The sequence below is a fragment of the Microcaecilia unicolor genome, chromosome 4 (genome assembly GCF_901765095.1).
Source record: "Microcaecilia unicolor chromosome 4, aMicUni1.1, whole genome shotgun sequence".
In the NCBI taxonomy this organism is placed as follows: Eukaryota; Metazoa; Chordata; class Amphibia; order Gymnophiona; family Siphonopidae; genus Microcaecilia; species Microcaecilia unicolor.
This window is the reverse complement of record NC_044034.1, coordinates 255,990,828-256,013,428: the sequence shown is the minus strand read 5'-3', so window position 1 is coordinate 256,013,428 and position 22,601 is coordinate 255,990,828. Positions and strand designations below refer to the sequence as shown.

Sequence of the window (22,601 nt, the reverse complement as noted above, 5' to 3'; positions counted from 1 at the left end):
TATGAGCCCACCTGAACAAAGAAAGTTACCAGAGCCCATGCCTTTCTTGCCACCTGCCTTTCTGGTGGACCTCAACCTGTCTGTAACTTCACTCTGCCTCACAGAGCTTCTGAGGGCTGTTATCACGCACAGCTCAGACTATATAGCCTTCCTACACACTGTGCAGGTCAGATAGCAAACTATTACAGTTTTATGAACCAGATCCTTTCCCATCTGTTCTGTGGGTCATCGATTGCACATAAATGGTCATCTGACCACCACGAGAGAGGAGAAGAAATTTTCATTCCCTGAACGTGCAAGTGGCCTGCAGCACCTAGGGGAACATCACAGATGTCTTACCAAGATTCCTAGTCTACTCCCTTGATACCTATAGGCACATCCTGACTCAGTCTGGTGTATATGATATGTTGGAGAGTGGACAGGTTAAAGGGAAATGGCTGCAAGTTAAGCTCTGCACTACCCAACCCACACACCACTGTATGCTCATGCTAGAAATCTTTGCTGCCCAGTCTCAGCTACCACCATGTTTCCTGATAAACCACTTCAGTTTCTGCCTATCACAATTCCCAGCGTGTCTCTCAATGCATGACTGACTTCTTTTCTTCACACTCCCAATAGTGCCCCTCCATCTCACTAGATGGAGGCAGAGGACCAGTACAACAAGGCCCACTGCCAAAATCATGGCAATAATAAAAAAAGGACCTTTGGCCTCCACAAAACCTACTACTATATGGATGGATGGGGGGAAATTATTCTAATTCACTCACAAGGTATGTGACATTTTTGGGGCATGCTACATGCTCCACAATCTAACCCCGAGCTGCAGACAAACTCTTCCAGAAAGTGGTGAGATGGAACAAGCAAACACCAAGCAGGATACACAAACAACATCAGAGGAGAAGCCAGCCCATTCCCCACCAGCAGAGTCTGGAAGCAAGAAATTATCTTATCCACAGGCATTTCCAATGATCCAGTGCGTATTTATTTATAGTGAATGTGAAGAAAATTAACACAGTTTTACTGTCACGGCCACAGCCATGCGTGGAAGCCCTGACTCACATCCCTTGTCTCAGGACAGGGTTCCCCTGGTTTCTTTGGGCAGCCCTTCCCGCTGAGCGGGGTTGCGGACTCTATTGTACCTGGCATTCCAGGATGCCCTTTGGATTCGCATTCTATCTTCAGTGCACACACAAGAAGGAAGCCCTACCTTTAAAGGGCCAATGGTGCAAACATCCGGGGATGCCTTTTTGTGACATCAGAGGTGGGACCCTTGATAAGGGCATTTGGTATGCTGCTACCTCATCTTCGCAACAGTTTGCTTCAGTCATGTTCTGCCTTCAGCTTTGCCTTGCCTGTTTGTCTCCAGTTCCAGCCTTGCCTCCAGCTCCTGCCTTTCTCCAGTTCCAGCCTTGCCCGCCTTGCCTCCAGCTCCTGCCTTTCTCTAGTTCCATCCTTGCCTGCCTGTTTCCAGTTCCAGCCTTTTAATTTCTGCCATACTTGAGTTGGATCAAGGGAAGATAAACATCAAGGTCTTCTTGGATTCCGGAACGGTGTGTGTATGTGTGTGTGTGGGGGGGGGGGGGGGGGGGGGGAGGAACTTCATAGATGGAGCTCTAGTCTGGCATTAAAAGATTCCTACCCATGCTAACCTTAAACCTGTGACCCCTTGAGTTAGAAGACAATTGCTTGCCCAGAAGAGGTATTCTGGCTCTTGGGAGTCTGGCTGTAGTTCAGGAAAGGTTTGAGTATTTCTGCCCAGCCTCTGAGCTTGTTTCCTGTGGCTGCAGTGTTGTCAGTCCTCCATTTGGTTTCTGTTTTTTTTTCATTACTTTCTGAGGGTTCAGGATTGCAGTGTCTTGTCAAGCTCATTGCATTCAATAATTCTTGTTTGCCCTTTTTTGTTGGATGTACTTCTTGGCGATACACTGACTTTAAACTTTTCTAAGCAATCCTACTGTTTGTCTTGTTCTAGTCTAACATTCAAACCTAAAAAGTCTCTGCTAGGGACTCTGTGACAAAATGAACCAGCCAAAGAAAAGGTGACTTGTGAGCTCATTTTCGAAAGAGAAGGACGTCCATTTTTCGACATAAATCGGAAGATGGGCGTCCTTCTCCCAGAGACGTCCAAATCTGTATAATCGAAACCCAATTTTGGATGTCTCCAACTGCAGTCCTTCGTAAGGATGTCAAAATTTCAAGGGGGCGTGTTGGAGATGTAGCGAAGGCAGAACTTGGGCATGCCTAACACTTGGACGTCTTTAACCCATAATCGAAAAAAGCAAGGACGTCCCTGATGAACACTTGGACTTTTTCCCCCGGACATGTTTTTATTACAAATAAGGCACAAAAAGGTGCCCAAAATGACCAGATGACCACCGGAGGGAATCGGGGATGACCTCCCGTTACTCCCCCAGTGGTCACTAACCACTTCCCACCGTTAAAAAAACATCTTTAAAAATATGCCTCAGATGTCAAACTCAGGTCCATGATAGTGCATGCAGGTCCCAGGAGCAGTTTTAGTGGGTACTGCAGTGCACTTCAGACAAGCGGACCCAGGCCCATACCCCCCCTACCTGTTATATTTGTGGAGGAAACAGCGAGCTCTACAAAACCCACCACAAACCCACAGTACCCATATATAGGTGCCCCCTTCACCCATAACGGTTATGGTAGTGGTGTACAGTTGGGTGTAGTGGGTTTTCGGGGGCTCAGCACATAAGGTAAGGGAGCTATGTTCCTGGGAGCATTTTATGAAGTCCACTGCAATGGCCCCTAGGGTGCCTGGTTTGTGTCCTGGCATGTCAGGGGGACCAGTGCACTACAAATGCTGGCTCCTCCCATGTCCAAATGGCTTGCATTAGGACGTTTTTTACATGAACGTCTTTGGTTTCAAAAATCGCCGAAAGTCAGAAATGTCCATGTGTAGGGACGTCCAAATCCAGGGACGTCCAAATTTAAGGATTTGGACGTCTCTGACGGTATTTTCGAAACAAAAGATTGATGTCCATCTTTTTTCGAAAATACGGTTTTTCCCGTGACTGGATTTGATGTTTCGCAAAGACGTCCAAATCACAACTTGGACGTTTCTTTAGAAAATTCCCCTCTTGGTCACCTAAATAAAAATGCTGATTAAAGAGGTCAGCTAACTTTAAGTCTAACCCAAAAGGACAGGAAGAAAAAACCATGAAATTGCAATTTTTTTTAAATGTCCTTAAAATTCAATATTTTTTCTAGTATTAATAACTACCATAAACAAACTGGTCTTGAATCTGTGACTTTTGAGTTAAATGGCAGCCTCACCTTTCAGGAGGAGATATTCTGCCTCTTAAGAGTCTGTTCTAGCTAGCCCATACCTAGCTGTGTTTTCTGTCTCTGGTAATTTTAGTTCCTGTCTATTGACTGTCCCAGCAGAAACCAGCTCAGGTCAGGCTTAAACATTTCTGCCCTGCCTCTGGGCTTGTTTCCATTAATCATATTGGGGTCAATAGTCAACCCGATTTAATCAGCCAGAAATGGCTCCTGGCCAGTAAAATCACCTATTTGGGGCTAACCGATCATTTTCAGTGGCACTTAACCAGTAGCTATTTTTGGAGTGTTCCAGGGATGGAGTCAGCACTTGACTGGTTAAGTGCTGAAATTCAGAACTTAACCAGCCATGTTAACCACATAAATAGGACTGCATAAAACACAGGCCTATCATTATATGGTGACCTATAGCCAGTTAAGTGCTGAACAATCTAAGTAACTGGAAATGTGTTAGCTGTCTCCACAAACCCAAAACTTCAACGTCAGAATCCCAGGCCATGCCCCAAGCCCCGACTCACCTGCAGACCTTGACAGGGAGTCTGGGTTGGGTCCATGACAGGGTCATGTCCTCAGTGCTATGGTCATCGCTCACTCCAGGCTGCCTGCTAGCTTCCTTAGGCACAAGCCAGCATCTTTTTTTTAAGGCCTTGAAGTGGGAGAGCAGGCTGGGCATCTTCAATGCCATCAGGCTCCGGGTCCATTTTAGGCAGCTGTGCCCTCTCACAGGCTGCCTTCACAAATAGCATTCCTGACTCCCGCTCTGACTAGCATTCCTGTCTCCAGCCCTGCCAAGTCTTCCAGTCTCCAGCCCTGCTTCAGCGACCTTCTTCAGTTCCACCTTCAGGTCCTGGTCTGTCAGGCATGCCCCTAAGGGATCTTTTCAGAGCCACCTCTAGGTCCTGGTCTGCCAGGCCTGCCCCCAAGGTCTCTTTTCAGAGCTGTCCACAGGTTCAACTTCTATCGAACCTGCCTCCCAGGGGTTACACCCTGACACTCTAGCTAGCCCAGTACACCCCCACGTGTCTCATCTGCTGTCTGTTAGGGCCACTAGGCCTCTAGCTTGGGCTTCGGTGTTCCTCAATAGCAATCCAAGAGCTAACCATCCTAGAACCGTGACATTCAATGCCAGTGCCTGGATATGGCCCAGCATTAAATTTCCAGGTTTAGTGACGGTGACGGTCAGCAAAATGCTGATCACTACCAGCTGAATATCGGGTCCTTGGATTTCATTACCTCTTATAAAATGTTTTGAGCTGGTAGTATAGTGCAGTGGTTAGTAGGGACATGCATTTGTCTACATCAATGAAATTTCCCAAACACAAATGTGCCGTCAGTAATGCATACTCTTCCAAAAGAGTGCACACTCTTTCACCAGTGTATGCGTTATTTGCAGGGTGTGCACTATTCACAAAAAGTGAGTGCTCTTTGCCAACAAAGCGCTCTTGCATGGGTACTATCAGGAAATAGTGACCACTCATTGTGAATTGTGTACCCTTGTTTGAAAGAATATGACATTCCTTTTGAAAGAGTATTCACTTTCTGAAAGCGCATCCAATCTTAATGACATTGCATCCACGATGAAGTGGAAGAACAAATCTCCAAAGCAAAAGTGACAGGCAAAACCAAACAATAGAGAGCAACCACAACAACAAACAGGCAAAGTACTTCAGAAACCCTTTATTAACAGCTGTTAACTTGTAGCAAATGGGACTCGACATGAGCCTTGTTTCAGGAGTCCAAAATCAAATCTTCGAGATATGGTTCCATTTCCTACAAGTTAACAGCTTTTAATAAAGGACTTCTGAAGTACTTTGACTGCACACTTCTGTTTGTTGTTGTGGGTGCTCTCCACTGTTTGGTTTTGCATATTGCTTCCATAATGACCTAATGAAAACACACACACACACACACACACACACACACACACACAAAAGAAACAAACATTCCTAGAAATGAAATGGGAAACATCACGACACAAACATTTTCTGGCGGCACAACCCCTAGTGGTTAGAGTACTGGCTGGTGAAATTTTGCTCTATATCCTCTTATCTCAATGTGTATTCTTAGGACACTTTACTGCTATGCCAAAGCTTAATCATGTGTTATCTGAGGCTAGGATACTACACCATTTGATAATGTTCATCAGCATGTTCTACCCTAATTATGCAGGGTAAACACTAACTATTCAGGTAGGCTAACAGTCTGCCTGGCTGAAAAGTCTGCCAGCATATTGTATTCATTGATTTTGCACAGATAATTTCCCTATGAAAATTGCTCATGCTTTCTGCATTTTGTGTAGGGGGGGGAGGGGGGCAAATTTGCCCAGAAAATATCACATGTATGTTTCAAACTGCAATTTGCATGCAGTATTTCCTAATCCTAACCAAATCACACAATTGAGAATGCCTTATACCTGATTAAAAGTGCACAGTCTATGGAGACTGGGCAATTTTCAGACAGACATTTTCCTTTAGTTGAATAATTCTTGGCCATCCTCCTCCCCATTAGAATACTGAAAGACCCATGAGAAAAAGAAAACAAATTTATAACTCACCACAGTAATAGCATCATTCAACAGAGATTCTCCAAACACCAGGATGTAAAGCTGCTCATTAACCTGAATATTTTCAAAAACAGCCAATACTGCTACAGGGTCCACAGCTGAAATCAAGCTGCCAAACAGCAGACACTGCAGCACAGAAATATCAGTCAAGCCAAAAGCTTGAATCTGACATATCCCAAAGAGAGAAATCCCAATGCCAATGGCGTTCCATAGAGTCCCCACTACAGCGTACCAGAATATGGTGCCAATGTTATCAAAGAATAGGCGAGTGGGCATAAAATATCCAGCATCCAGTACAATTGGCGGAAGCAGGTACAAGAAAAAGACATCTGTTTTCATTGCAGGTGGGGACTTTTCTTCGACACCAAAGATGATTCCTCCCAGTAGCAGCCCAACCAAAATCAGGAGGCAACTTTCCGGTACTATTGTATGTAACTTTTGGTAGAGATGGAAGCCTACAAAGAAGAAAAATACGTGAAAGAATATTTGATGTAGGGAATAAGTAACTTTTTAAACTGAAATGGCAGAACACAAAAACTAAGGGCCTGAAAATCAAAAGATTTATGCTCTTACTACTACTGCTTATCATTTCTATAGCGCTACTAGACGTACGCGCCGCTGTACACTTGAACATGAAGAGACAGTCCCTGCTTGACAGAGTTAACAATCTAATTAGGACAGACAAACAGGACAAATAAGAGATAAGGGAATTACTAAGGTGGGAATGATAAAATATGGGTACTAAACAAGTGAGTAAGGGTTAGGAGTTAAAAGCAGCATCAAAAAGGTGGGCTTTTAGCCTAGATTTGAAGACGGCCAGAGATGGAGCTTGACTTACCGGCTCAGGAAGTCCATTCCAGACATATGGTGCAGCAAGATAAAAGGAACGGAGTCTGGCATTAGCAGTGGAGGAGAAGGGTGCAGATAAGAGAGTTTGGCTCCTGGCCTCTGAAAATTTACTAGGGTTGAGTACCTAAATTTATGCTCAAATTTTCACTAAGGAGTCAATAGTCAAAGTAATTTAACCAGGCAGGAAAGGCTCCTGCCCAGTTAAATCACCTGTGTAGGGCTATCCGCTAATATTCAGCTGCTCTTAACCGAATAGTGCCACTGAATATCAGTACTAACCGTGTAAGCTGAAACCGGCTATCCAGTGGACGGTCTGTGGGCAGAGTTGGCACGTAACTGGTTAACTGCCAATAGTTTATGGTTTATTAAACATTTCGATATACCATCTTTCCTGCACAGCACAACAAGGCAGTTTATGATCAAACATTAAAAACAATATAAAATAGAAAAAAAGCCATATAATATCAGGATAGATAGAGTAAGGAGAGAAAAGGAGATTGTCTCAATGTATTCTTGGTGCCATATCGCCTCTGATCCGATAGTCCATAGATGGCTGTAGTGAAAAAAAATGGGTCTTTATGGTACTATGGAATTTTGGACAGGATAATTCTAATCGGATTGGGGTGGGTAAAGTGTTCCAGAGAGAGGGCACTGTACAGAAGAACTCAGAATACAATCAATGATTGACGATCATTCAGAGACCTTAGAAGTCTTAGCGGCACCTATGGAGTAATGAGAGTAGAGGGGTATGAAGGAAACCCAGAATGTAGGGCTTTATGCATCAAAGTAAACCCTTAACCAGTTAAAGGGCCTTTCAATAAAATATGTTAGAATCTGGGCTTAACACATGGTAACGTGGGATTTAACCATGTACTAAGCCCAGATTTGACACAGCACTTCTGGAGGATTTTAAGAATATATTTATTGCAGGCTGTGTGCTAATGTGTCAGCACACAGTACCTGCAAAGAGTTAATGCAGGAACACTTACCACCTGCTATATACTAACCTCCAGATTCTAGATGTGGAGGGGCATAATCGAACATCGCTGGCCAAATAGATCGCCGGCGATCTATGTTGGCGGTGGCGCTACAGCTGGCCAGAACCGTATCATCGAAAAAGATGGCCGGTCATCTTTTTTTTCGATAATACGGTTTAGCCCGGCCAAATGCCTTGGAGTTCGCCGGGTTTGAGATGGCCGGGTTTGTTTTTCAGCGATAATGGAAAGTTATGTCAGCCATCTCAAACCCCGGCCAAATTCAAGGCATTTGGCCATGGGAGGAGCCAGCATTTTTAGTGCACTGACCCCCTGACATGCCAGGACACCAACCAGCCACCCTAGGGGTCACTGCGGTGGACTTCAGAAAAGCTCCCACGTGCATAGCTCCCTTGCTTTGGGAGCTGAGCCCCCCAACCCCCACCCCCCCCCCACACACACACAAACCCACTACCCACAAATGTACTGCACCCACTAAAATTGCTCCAGGGACCTGCAGACAGCCTCTAAGACTTATTGCTGCTGTATAACTTTGGCACACCAGTTCACACTTGAAGACTAATCTCTCTGAAAAAGTCCTTTCTTGAAATAACCACGTTTACTCACAGTTAACTGCAGATCAGAGGTTGTGCCCCACTGGCAAAGAGTCCCCTGCTACTAAGATTAGCAGTAGGTCAGAGCTGGCACAATGGTGTAGAATGCCCTCTTTCAGCACCATTCAAGGTAAGAACTACGTTCTCTAACGTGGGTAACACAGGAAAGGGAACTAAAACTGGCTTACAAAAATGGCCACTACCGCATGGACTACAACAGGAAACAAAACAGGGCACACTCTGACCCAGTTAGCAGGGGGGAAAATTACCATGGGAGTAGAGCCCAGTATCCTACACCCACCACAATGCATTGCTAATGTGACTCTGCAGGGCACCTAACAGAAAAGGTGTCACACTCACCCGAGAGCTACATTGCAACCAGGGAAAGGCTGTCGGAGGATACAACACATTCTGCTGTCATGGAGGTGGGTATGGCATTTGAGGCTGGCATACAGGCTGGCAAAAAAGGTTTTTAGTTTTATTTTTTTAGTATGGAAGGGGGTTGGTGACCACTGGGGGAGTATGGGGAGGTCATCCCCCATTCCCTCCAGTGGTCATCTGGTCAGTTGGGGCACCTTTTTGAGGCTTGGTCGTGAAAATAAATGGACCAAGTAAACCCGACGAAATACTGCTTAACGCCGCTTTTTTTTTTCATTATCGGCGAAAGCCGGCCATCTGGTAGCCACGCCCATGCCCGCCCATGTCCCGCCTTCGCTAATCTACCGACACGCCCCCTTGAACTTTTGCCGGCGAAGCGACGGGAAAGCGGCGATGCTGTCTAAAATGCCGCTTTCGATTATACCGATTTTGCTGCTTTTAAGAAATCGCCGGCCATCTCCCGATTTGTGTTGGAAGATAGCCGGCAATCACTTTCAATTATAAGCTGGATAGTGTCCAAAGTTGCGCATGCAAATCTGAGCGCAGTATCGGTTTGTGTAAGCATCTTAATTGGTTAACAAGCCAGACAGCGCTGATAATTGACTGCTAACGAGAAGTTATTAGCACTATTAGGATTTATGCGCACAACCTTCTATGTGCATTCTATAAATTGCTGCACGCAGTTTGTGAGTCACACAACTGAAAAGGGGATGTGATGAGGGGGCGTGCTTCTTATAGAATCAGGCTTTAAGTCCTTCCATGTTAACTCTGCATTAGCCAGTTAGCATATGGTATATGCAATGCGCTAGCTGCATAACACTTCCACGCCTACTCTCTACCCATCACAGGCCCTCATAGAATGGATTAAAAACAGAGCCTTTTGAGAGCACATCTTTTCATCCGTTAGGATACAGAAAGTGAAAGTGCCTTGTTGCTTTGTAGCCTTTACTATATGAGATGTGGGGTAAGGAATAATATATTGTAGAGGAATATTTTCGAGTTATTCCCCGAGTTTTCCACATCATCACTGTGACCCCTGACGCAGGTGCTAGTCACCGAAACACGGCCCGTGTCGGGTCTTTTTGTCAAGCCTTATCCATTAAAGAACTGTGTTCCTTTTTTAAAGGCCCGTGGTGCTATTTTTTTGTTAGGACTAAATTTAGAAGCATATCCATTAAGGCTTCTGCCCACTTAAATCACACTCAGTGGACCAGATGCTGATATTCAGCATTACTTAACCGGGCAGTGCAAATGAATATTGTCTCTGACTAACCATTTGAAAAGTGGACAGGAGAAGGGAATTCTGGAAGTGAAATCAGGGAGGAGTCAGGAGCTATGTGGGTGCCAGCAGTATTCACTGCTGGCACCTGTGTAGCTAAGCACACAAGTAGGATGGAATGAAGAATTATTAACAAAAATAGCAGTTGTAACTTTGATTGCTTAGCTATGTGACTGTCAGCTTTAAATATTGGCTGGCACCTGAATGGTTTCTGTGTAGCAGCTGAAACATCCCACCGCCACCAATGCAGCACCCTTGAGACCTGGTCCCCTGATCATGACCCCTCTGAGAACAGATCTGCCCCCCCCGATCAAGTCTCCCCTCCCAAGACCAGGCCCCTCCCTAAGCATCCGGGCAAATTTTATTTTCCTGGTTAGCTAGGTAGGTGCCAACACTGAATAATGCTGGCATCCACATAACTCCCAGCTCCTCCTAATTCTGCCCCCTTAATGTACTGTGCAGCCCAGATCAAAATGGCCATTTTGTGCTGATATTCAGCGGCACTGCCCAGTTAAGTACTGCTGAAAATCAGTGGATGCTGTATAAGCAGATTTTAATTTAATTTATGTATGTCACAGAGATTGTGGTTTAAGAAATACGTTTTTGTATATGAGCTTTCTAGTAATACAAAGTAGAAAAATGCAGCAAAATCTCTGTTGGTGAGCAGCACTTTTTACTTCATGCTGCTGTCTCCTCCTGTAGCAGCTGTTGCTTTCTTCTGAAATAAGTATCAGTGTGGTTAGTAGATCTAGCATAGTGGTTCTTAACCCTCTCCTGAAGGTACACCTAACCAGTCTGGCTTACAGGATTACCATAGGGAATAGCATTACAAAAATTGCATATATTGGAGATCCACTGTATGCAAACCTATCTCACCTTTATTCATTGTAGTAGGTGCGCTTCCAGGAAAGGGTTGTGAAACTGATTGTGCAAGACTACAGGACCCTAAATAGTTTCAAAATTACAGAGAAGCAGCAATCAACAGAGGATTAGGAGATAGCAACAGAAGAAATGCTTCTCCTGTGATTCTTCCTGCTCACCAGAAGCAATCCAGTGAAGCAGGAAAGGAGAAGGGGAAAATGATTACGTGGGAGATGCAAAGTTTGCCTTCAGCACCAGATATCCGTACATTGGCCCTGTTTCAGAGGAACTGATGGCAAAGAGGCCCTTTACTAAATTGCAGTAAGTTTTAAGCAAAAATTAATGTGCAGTAAGTGCAAACCTTTGCAGTAAATGTAGAGGGTGTAGCATGTATCTTCCCTTTATTTACTGCACAGGACACCCAGGTAGTGTAGGACAGGTATTTCCAGATCTCACTTTATCAAGCACTGTATGTAATGCAAGCAGAGCTGCTGAAAAGCTACTACTTACCCTGAAATCCCCCCTCCTTGAACCAATCCCATCCCCGATTACACACTCAATTCCATGAACAAACCTCCTGACCCCCCACCCATGAAACAACCAATCTCCTGATCAGACCTCTTGACACACTATCTCAAACATCCCTCCCCCAACCAATCCAAAAACCCCACCCCTGGAAAAAAAAGCACCTCTCAAATGTCCTAGCCTTTCCCTACTCCCCCCAGGTGGTAGTGATCCTCCTCTGCTGTTGCCCAGGTTGGCTCTGGGATTCAAAATAGCTTCAAGGACCCCTAGTGGTAGTCTCATGATACTACTCCTTTTATGGTAGTACAGCAAGACTAATGCTAGGGGTCATTGGTGCCATTTTGGATTTTGGCACTGACCCAAGTGGCAGTGGAGAAAGATCACTGCTGCCTTGGACCACTGTCCCATCAAATTCATTACAAGTCATACAAAAGACAGCTGTGAAATGAATCTGCAATGCCAAGAAATCTGATCATGTTACACCTTTCTTGAAATAGCTTCATTGATTGTCAATTCCTAATAAAATTAAGTTTAAGATGCAGATGCTTACTCATCATGCGTTACATTCTGGTATTCCGCTTTATCTATAATGCTTATTCCTTACCATTCTGCTCATTCATTAAGATCTGAAAATGAGAACCTTCTTTGTGTTCTTTTACTAGGCTTCATCTAGACATGTCTCACTACTGGGCCTTCTGCTGTGCAGCACCTACCCTCTGAAATTCTGTACCCTTAACATTACAGTTAGAACTTTCTGACACTAGATTCAAGGCAGGGTTAAAGACAATGGCCATTTTCAAAAGCTTTCCCCTGATTGATTGTTTCTTATATTAGGGTTGGTTGATTTACTTTATTTATCTCTACCTTGTATTTTCCTGATAAATGTATTTAACCTCAGGCTAGGTCCTATGGATTAATTGTATTGTTTTTATTCATCTCCCCCACCTATTGTGCCTTTCCTGTTTTTCTTTATGATGATTTTGTTCATTTTTAAGTCTGTTTTTATACTGATTACTTGTACACCATGGTATAGCTAATGTTCAAATAAATAAAGTGCGGACCCTCATATGAATCCCAGGGGAGATCCGGGGTGGAGTGAGGCTAGGTGTTTGTGGGAACTGGAGTTTTGTTGGTAGGGGCAGGGTCTCCTGAAGAGATGGGGGTTACTGATCAGAGGGGGGTTCAGGGTTTACTTGGGGAGATTGGGAGGTCTGATTGGGGGAGTCAGGTGTGTCAGTGGAGGGTCAGAAGGTCTGATCAAGGGGTTTGGTGTGTCAGGACTATGAGCAGTGGTGATAGGGGGATGAAGGATTCCAGTGTCATGAGAAAGGGGGACCCACTGCCATGTTACTTCTGGCCACACTACTAGACTGCTGGTAGTGCAGCTGTCCTGCCTCTTCAAGGTGGTGGTAATTTTAGCTGCACTATTCAGTCATGACAGCTAGCCTGCAGCACTGAACTGTGCACTAGCTGGCACACTTGGTCAACCTCCACTCACCCATTTTACACCCAAGTCCAGTCCACTTCTGCATTAGGTAGCTAATGTGGTATTAGTAAGCACTGTGTAAGTTGCCTAACACAACTTAGTAAAATGACCAGTGGCGTTCCTAGGGGGGGGGGGGCGGTGGGTGCGGTCCGCCCCGGGTGCATGCCGCTGGGGGGTGCCACGTGCCTGTCAGCTCCGCTCATTCCGTGCTCCCTCTGCCCCGGAACAGGTTACTTCCTGTTCCGGGGCAGAGGGAGCATGGAACGAGCGAAGCCGACAGTTGCGTGGCACCCCCCAGCAGGTAAAAATGCACCCGAGGGGTGTCCTTTCGTCCCGGGGGGGGGGCGCATCGGCGATCCGCCTCAGGTGTCAGCCACCCTAGGAACAGCACTGAAAAGGACTCCTAAGTCTACTCATTTCGTTTGTACTGGAAGAAGACAGAGAATGAATGCTGCACGTTTGCCCCGATGCTCAGAAGCAAATGCGGGCGCTAGAGGCCATTAGCACCAGACTAATGCCTGCATTTGCTCCCGCTGAATGCTTAGAGTCAACGAGCATGTAAAACAACGAGCTAACTGGCTTTGGGCTCAATGAGCATGCAAAAGAAGGCTTCTCACATCCCTTTCCAATGCTCAGCAAGCAGCACGCCAAACAAGGGTGCTCCTCCTCCTACGGCAAACCCTATGCCAACTTGGAGCTGGCGTTAGTGATGTGCCAATTAGAGGAAGAACAGGAAGACTGGAGCTGCTGGCGACCGTGCCAAGAGGAATGGAAGCGGTGGTGGTGGTGAAACCAGGATGACCAGAGCCCTTCAAATTGCACTCAATCAGCTTCACTGCTAGGGCTAGACCAGTGATGGCGAACCCTCTCTGTTGGCATGCGCGCCCAGCCACTTTCCCTTCATCCTTCGTGGCCACTACAAAAAGAAAAAAAACACAAGCAGTCGCGGCACCGCAGCCCAGGCAGCCATCGCATTGGCTGTTCGGCTCTGCAGCCAGTAGGGGGGTGTCGCCGGCGGGCACCTTCCTCTTACGCCACGTTCGCTGCCTCGCTCACTGCGTCATCTCCTCCCACTGTATGGCTCCTCTCTCCCAAGTCCCGCCCAAGTAAGTTTGCTCCATCTCCAGTCCAGCCCATCTGGACTAAACATCATGGTGTCGCGTCTTCCTCCCCTGCGCCAGCATGTCAGTGCGCCCGCCCACTGGTCTTCAGTGCAGCCGCCGCTCCGCGACTCCCGCCTTCTGCTTCATCTGCAGTGCTGCACTCCACCCCCGCCGAGCTATCGGTATCGTCAGCACTCGGCAGAAGAGAAGAATCCTGACTTGCAGTTGGAGGAGCAGAGCAGAGCAGACAGAGCCCAGGTAATATCCCCAAACTTTGGAGTTTTTTGTCACCGTGAAATTCTTTATAGATTTGTTTGACGTTTAATTGGCAGTGGAAGTTGAGGGTGGGGGTGGGTAGGCTTATTTATTGTCTCTCTTCCACCCTCCCTTAATACTTTCTCACAGATATATACACATTCTCTCCTTTGTTACTCCTGGAACTGGGAGGGAGGGAGGGAAGGAGGAGGGGACCCTGGAACTGGGAGGGAGGGGAGAATGGCACTTTGCGATAAATAATTAGATTTTGGGTTGCTGTTTGGGCACTTGGTCTCTGAAAGGTTTGCCATCACTGGGCTAGACAATCATGAAAGCTCCATGCATGACCGAATGCGACTCTGTGCCCAGCTACATGTAGCTGAAATAGTTGGCAGACAAGGGTGAGTAGTATGTCTGATTTTTATATATATCTATATTTTATATTTTGGTTGATACAGAAGAACAACCACCACAGGTCTCTTTGGTCATACAGGTGCAGGAAGGAGCAGCAGCAGCACAAGAAGGATGCACAGGTCTTGTGCATGTGCTGAGTACTTCTCCCCCTCCCCCTTACTTCCCAATGTTCAGTGCCAACAGTGCACATAAAATTTGCATACCATTGGGAAGTTCTTTTTCTGCGGTATAACAGTGGTATTTTCCAGCATCGTATAGTACAGCGCCAGAGTTTTCAGCATGCCCTTACCAGTCTTCTACAATCAATATGTACTGTTTTATGATCAAAAGATTAGGTTTTATCTGATCTTAGCAAGGTTACACAGCACCAAGTCCTTTTCCAGTAAGGATCAATCTCTTTTTTAAAAAGTTTCTAACTATCTGTGTCATGCTAAATATAAGGGGATGGCATAATACTTGTTAAATCCTCTCTGGTTTCATGTTTAGAGAACATGCTGTGGAGGCATCAGACTGTTTGAGTGGGGAATGCATTCAGTATTAGGAATGTACAGTCTTTTGAAATAACATAGGATATGCCATTTCATATTTTCTAAAAAGGAACAATAGAAAAATATTGTTTTGTATTATAAACAGCACACGCTATTCTTACTTGTCATATACTATGCATACATAGCACACACTATTTTAAAGAATAGTGTATGTTTATAATATAGGAGTCCTTTTTCCTAAGCTGCAGTAAAAAGTGGCCTTAGTTGCCCTTATATGGTACTTTCCCATGTGCTAAGGCCATTTTTACTGCAGCTGGAAAAATAGTTATTTAATGGTATTAGGGAACATGCGCTAATGTTTCTATTAGTGTGCAGCCATTTAACAGAGAGTAGGGTTAAATGGTCAGTATTCTCAATGGAGAAGGGTAGTTAGTGGGGTTCCCCAAGGGTCTGTGCTTGGACCGCTGCTTTTTAACATATTTATAAATGACCTAGAGATGGGAGTAACTAGTGAGGTAATTAAATTTGCTGATGACACAAAGTTATTCAAAGTCATTAATTTGCAGGAGGATTGTGAAAAATTACAAGAGGATCTTACGAGACTGGGTGTCTAAATGGCAGATGACGTTTAATGTGAGCCAGTGCAAAGTGATGCATGTGGGAAAGAGGAACCCGAATTATAGCTACGTAATGCAAGGTTCCACGTTAGGAGTCACGGACCAAGAAAGGAATTTAGGTGTCGTCGTCGTCGATGATACGTTGAAACCTTCTGCTCAGTGTGCTGCTGTAGCTAAGAAAGCAAATAGAATGTTAGGTATTATTAGGGAGCGCCAATATCCGGTGGGTCCCCAATTTGGCGGACGTGAACGATAACAACATGGAGGTGCAGGGCACCAGGTTGTCTGATAATGTGATTATCCATATGAAGGAGCCTAGTGCACCTGCTGCAAGACCACAGCCACCATCGTCTGATTCTTCTGTCCTTAACAGTGTATGAGGCAGAGCTGAAACGGACATTAGCTGCTGATCTAGCACTGGGGCAAGTTGGAAGTGCATCTGAAATGCAGAAAAGGTTAGAGGAAGATAGCCACTTTGCCTGTGAAGGAATTATTACACTCCTAGAACTTAGGAAGAATGTTGCTAATATGCTCCTTACTAGTGCCCTGACAGTTGGAGCTGCGGAGAAGGACCGTTTGTACCACCATCTCAGATCCTGCGCCGTTGACCCCGTTGCAGGTGTTGCCTGGCCCCAGCTTTCGTCAGCCTCTGGTGATCATTGCTTCTCTTCTGGCTGCATGCTGCTGCTGTTTTTCTCAGTGCTCATTCGTGGATCGCCTTGCCTGGACCTGTTTGAGCCCTCTGACTTGCCTGGATCCCCATCATCCCTCTTGGCTCGCCTGGATTTCTGCTGACCATCATAGTCTCTCTTCCCCTTTCCCTTTCCCTTTCCCTTCTTACCCTGTTTTACATCCCCAACTATTCTAATGTAACTGTATTTATTTCAATAGTTCATTGTAAGCCGCTTTGAGGCTGCACAACTGCGGCAGAAGGCAGGGTATAAATGATCTAAATAAATAAAACTAAAATGAGGATGTTATAATGCCTTTGTATGCTCCATGGTGCGACCGCACCTCGAATATTGTGTTCAATTCTGGTCACTGCATCTCAAAAAAGATATAGTGGATTTAGAAAAGGTGCAGAGAAGGGCGATGAAAATGATAAAGGGGATGGGACGACTTCCCTATGAGGAAAGGCTAAAGTGGCTAGGGCTCTTCAGCTTGGAGAAAAGGCGGCTGAGGGGAGATATGATAGAGGTCTATAAAATAATGAGTGGAGTTGAATGGGTAGATGTGAAGCGTCTGTTTACGCTTTCCAAAAATACTAGGGGGCATGCGATGAAGCTACAATGTAGTAAATTTTAAAACGAATCGGAGAATATTTTTCTTCACTCAACGTGTAATTAAACTCTGGAATTCGTTGTCAGAGAATGTGATAAAGGCGGTTATCTTAGCGGAGTTTAAAAAAGGTTTGGATGGCTTCCTAAAGTCCATAGACCATTATTAAATGGACTTGGGGAAAATCCACTATTTCTGGGATAAGCAGTATAAAATGTTTTGTACATTTTTGGGATCTTGCCGGGTATTTGTGACCTGGATTGGCCACTGTTGGAAACAGGATGTCAGGCTCGATGGACCTTTGGTCTTTTCCAGTATGGCAATACTTATGTATTTTGAAAATTTACCATATGTGCCCTTACTGCCACCCATTATGTAGGCAGTAAGGACTCATGTGCTGACTGTGTGCTAACTGCTTATCATGTGATATACATGCACTAACTGGTTAGTACAGCAATACCCACTCTCTGACCCCTAATACTCCCTCAAAAAAATAAAAAATATTTTTTAGCACACGATTAGTGTGTGTACATTTCAGAGTTATCACAGGACACCTGAGCATGTCCTGTTGGCTGTCATTTTAAGCAACATTAGGCATGTGCTAGTGCCTAACACAGCTTAGTAAACAGCTCCAAAGTGAACACCTGAAACAAAACACTTACTAAAACAAAATAAAATAAATGAAAAATGATTGAACAAATATGGAAAAAAGTCTCCGATGCACACTTCTATTTAATATACATATTGGATATTAATGTATGCTTATGTACCCAGTGTGTCTGATAATTTGAGTCTGATGTTATAGTGTCCAGATCTCTATTCTCTTAGGGGTCCTTTTGACAATCTGTGGTAAGCTGCTTACCGCAACTGAAAAGGACTTGCCGTGGGGCGCGCTGAGGCATCCCACAGTCAAATCTTGATGTGCGCGCACAATCCACATGCTAAAAAATAAATTCTATATTTTGGTCAAGGAGGCTTGTCTGGGGGTGTAAAGTGGGTGTGTCTATGCTAATCAGTTAGCGCAGTCACACTGCCACGCACTATGGGGTCTTTACTAAGGTGCGCTATATACAAACATCCACATACAAGAAACCCACAGACAAATGCAGCTACCTCCACAACTCCAGCTTCCACCCTTCACATACAAAAAGATCCATTATTTACAGCCAAGCCACAAGATACCACCGTATCTGCTCTGACCCAGGGGACAGAGACAGACACCTTGAAACCCTGACTGCATCCTTTGAACAGAAAGGCTACAACCCCAAAATAATCTCCAAGAATATTGCCTCCTCCCTAAAAACACCCAGAGAAAATCTGCTACAGTACAAAGAAAAAAAAGCCACAGACAGAATCCCCCTTATAGTGACATACAACCCAGAGCTGGAAAAATTAAGAAAAATCATAAGAGATCTGCAGCCTCTACTCCAGAAGGATGAATTACTGAAAGAGATATTCCCATCCCCAGTAGTGCTGGCCTTCCGACAGCCACCCAACTTAAAACACAAGCTAATTAGAAGTAAGCTCCCAACACAGACTCAAAAAGAAAAGAATGGCACACATCCTTGCAATATATCCAACTGCAAACTATGCCAAAACATTTCACAGGACCCCACGGTCATTCACAAAGGAAAAATATTCAACATTAAGGAATCTTTCACGTGCTCGTCTTCCATGTGGTATATATCATTCAGTGTAAAAAAAATGCAATGAAGGCTGCTACATTGGAGAAACAAGTCAGATGCTAAAGAAGAGATTTAATTTGCATAGACACCATATGAAAAATGCTAGTACCAATAAGGATGTCACCCTGTGGGGCAGCATTTTACAAAACCAGAACACTGTACCAGTGATTTCATGGTAAGAATCCGCAAAGGGAACTTTAAAATAATACAGGAACGTAAGACCTTTGAAGTTAGAATGATTAAATATTTTGACACCCACCAGACAGGACTTAACAAAGATCTGGGTTTTCTAGCCCTTTATAAAACATAAAATTGTACTGCTTTGTCACCCTCCTATCCCCATGCATATCTCCCTGACCCTCATCCACCCGACTCTTCCTGTTTCTCACCTATCCACCCCCATCCTGTTAGACTGTCACTGAAATGTTTTGATGTTTCACTTATATATACTGTCATCTACCAACATTTGCTTATTTCCGATCTGATGAAGGGCAATCTTTGAAAGCTAATCTTAAAATACCTTAAAACCTTAGAAGTTATTATTGATAGCCATCTTACACTAGAAAGCCAAGTTAACGCCAGTATAAAGAAGATGTTTTATTCTATGTGGAAACTTAAACGTATAAGACCTTACTCTCCGAGGGATATAGTCCGTAACTTGACACAATCAATGGTATTGAACCACACAGATTATTGCAATGGAATATATGCGGGTTATAAAGTACAGCTTATGAAAAAAACTCCAGATAGCCCAAAACACAGCTGTCAGACTGATATTCAACAAAAAGAGATTTGATAGTGCTAAACCTCTTCGATTAACTACACTGGCTCCCTATCAAGGACAGCATTACTTTCAAAATTTGCTCTCTGGTTCACAAGATAATCTACGGTGATGCCCCAGGATATATAATTGATTTAATAGATCTTCCAGCCAGAAACAGAATCAGTTCATCACGTACTTATCTGAACCTTCACTATCCAAGCTGCATTGGACTCAGATACAAATCAACCTATGCATCCAATTTTTCTTACTTAAGTATGCAATAGTGGAATGCATTACCAAAGAGTGTGAAAACGACGCACGACCATTAAAATTTCAAGCGAACTTTAAAGACCTATCTGTTTTGCAAGGTCTACCCTATTGATTCTACTTAAATGCCTCAACTCTACAATGCATCTATACATACATTGCAATGAATATTTTATTTCTTATTTCCTTATCCCTTATTGTACCCATTTACCCCTACCTTATCTGACCCCTTTTCTAATTGTATTTGTTTATAACCTACCGTACTTGACGTCCACCATTACGGTATTTTGTAAGCCACATTGAGCCTGCTGGTATATGGGAAAATGTGGGATACAAATGTTAGAAATAAATAAATTAAATAAATAAATAAATAAATAATCAAGATATGTATTATGTTATGTCCAATAAAAAAAGTATCATCTTATTTTCTTTTCCATGTTTTATTTTGTTTTATTTCTATTGATTACCTTTAAAAGTGGACTAACACAGCTACTACACCTCTCTAGCTCATGCTAGAAATCAGCTGGCACTAAATGCTGAGATGCCTATGGCATCTCAGCATTTAGCACCAGCTGATTTCTAGCATGAGCTAAGAATGCTTGCACACCTTAGTAAAAGATCCCATAACTAAGTAGCATGTGAGCCCTTACCACCTACAAAATGGGTGGTGGTAAGGTCCCACACACTAATGGTCATATGCTAATGGCAACGTTTACGCGTGGCTATTAATACTGAAAAAAGAAAATCAACCATTTTCCAGCCGCAGCAAAAAATGGCCTTAAAGTGTGTGGGAAAGACCCGCATTAGGGGCACTAAGGCCATTTCTTGACACAGCTTTGTAAAAAGTAGCTCTTAATCTCCCTATTATTGATGATCAGAGCAGGTGAAGTACAGTGGTGAGAATTTTTAAATCCCTTTTGGCAGTGCTGCTACATTTATTTCTATAATTGCAGGTCATGTTAATGATCATCACATCATTTGTTCTTGTTCTGCTGGTTGAATGGTCTGAATAAAGAGAAAACTGATACCTCCAATTATGTCGTTCATTCAGTTAAGCAAATCATTGAACATAGAAAACGGTCTACAGAAGAAAAAAAAAGTACTGTTAACATTCATGTGTTCCTTTCTGGTGCAGTGGAGGAGTAGCCTAATGGTTAGTGCAGTGGCCTGAGAACCAGGGGAACTGGGTTCAATTTCCCCTGCAGCTCTATGTAACTCTGGGCAAGTTACTTAACCCTCCATTGCCCCAAGTACAACCTGTATTTAATACGTAAACTGCTTTGATTGTAACCACAGAAAGGCAGTATATCAAATCCCATCCTCTTTCTCTTTCTACCAGTTCGTCAAGTTACAAAAGAAAGGTCAGTTAAAGGTTCTTTTATATCTAATTTTGCAAATATTTTTTTGCTGGCTGTAACACCTCTTATTAAATCAACACAATTATCTTTAAAGAGATTGTACAAAAGCTTTTAAGATCATATAGGTCCCTTTTTCAGATATGCTACTGCCATGTGTGGAGGTAGATTCTTTTACTCTACAGCAGAGTGGTTGCTTTAAAAAGTTACTATGGAACATATATGTGTAAATTCTATGCGTTGAATTTTGTATATTTTAAATATACTAATATATTTCTTAGGGCAGTGGTTCTCAAACTTTTTCAGTTCATGGCACCCTTCGTGTCCGAACAATTTTTCATGACCCCCATCTTCTCCCCCCCTCCTGGCCACACAGATCTCTGCACCCCCCATCCATCACACAGGTCTCTGTCCCCCCGGCCACACAGGTCTCCATCTTTTTATCTGCACAAATATAACAGTGGTAGGGTGTCCCTATAACCATTTTCTCCAAATGACACACTGATTACGATTTATAACAAATTACTATTCTACCTATGAAAAGTTATTCCATTATTATACTTCCTCTGTGTACATCTGTATGCTGCACAAGCCAGAATGTTTAAAAGTACAAGTGAGATTAAATGAAAAATGCTACCAACAATAAAGAATGACAACTCGGATGCAGCAGCTCATAGGTTTACTTGTTTTTTGTTTTTTTTTTGAATGGGAAGGGAAGCAGAGACTGACCTATTGGCTTCAACTTTTTGACTTCATTCTGTCTCGTGTTTTCATCCAACCTCTTTGGTATTCACCTCTGCAAGTCCAGAATGCCGTTTGCTCCCTGTCCCCAATGGCCACGACAAAAAAAAAAAAAAAAAAAAAAGCCCCTGCTGACATCAACTTCCAGTTCCGGGGGCAGGGGACCAACAGGAGTGACAGCACATGCTTGAAGGCTGCTGCAGTCCTACGCTTGCTTTTTTTGTTGTTGTTGCTTTTCTGCCTCTGCTGCGCTGCTGTCTGCAGTAGCAGTTCGAGTGGGAGGGAGGTCAGGATTTTCCATGGCACCCCAGAGAGTTCGCTGTGGCACACCAGGGTGCCGCAGCACACATTTTGGGAAACACTGTCTTAGGTTCCTGTTTATAAAGGCATGTAGCATTTTTAGCACACGGGGGGGGGGGGGGGGGGGGGGGGGGGGGGAGAGAGGCCAAGAGAAAGAGGAGGGTTGCTGGATCTGGGGGGAGGGCAGGGGAGAGAGCAGGGTTGCTGGACATGGATCGGGGGAGGGTAGGGCAGGGGAGAGAGGAGGGTTGCTGGACATGGGGGGAGGGCATGGGAGAGAGCAGGGTTGGTAGACGGGGGGGGGGGAGGCCAATGGAAAGCGGAGGGTTGCTGGATATGGGGGGAGGGCAGGGGAGAGAGGATGGTTGGTGGACAGGGGGAGGCCAGGGGATACAGGAGGGCTGCTGGACATGGGGGGGGAGGGCAGGGGAGAGAGCAGGGTTGCTGGACATGGATCGGGGGAGGGAGGGGTAGGGGAGAGAGGAGGTTTGCTGGACATG

The 22,601-nt window shown here is 44.4% G+C and overlaps 1 protein-coding gene across 1 annotated transcript in view; it reads right to left on the bottom strand.

Annotated features, from left to right (window-relative positions):
- Positions 1–22,601, bottom strand: part of LOC115469123 (sodium/hydrogen exchanger 2-like) — a 138,665-nt gene that overhangs the window by 107,721 nt on the left and 8,343 nt on the right. The window contains exon 2 of the mRNA XM_030201451.1: positions 5,861–6,324. Within this exon, the coding sequence (XP_030057311.1) occupies positions 5,861–6,324 (464 nt within the window). The remainder of the gene's footprint in view (positions 1–5,860; positions 6,325–22,601) is intronic.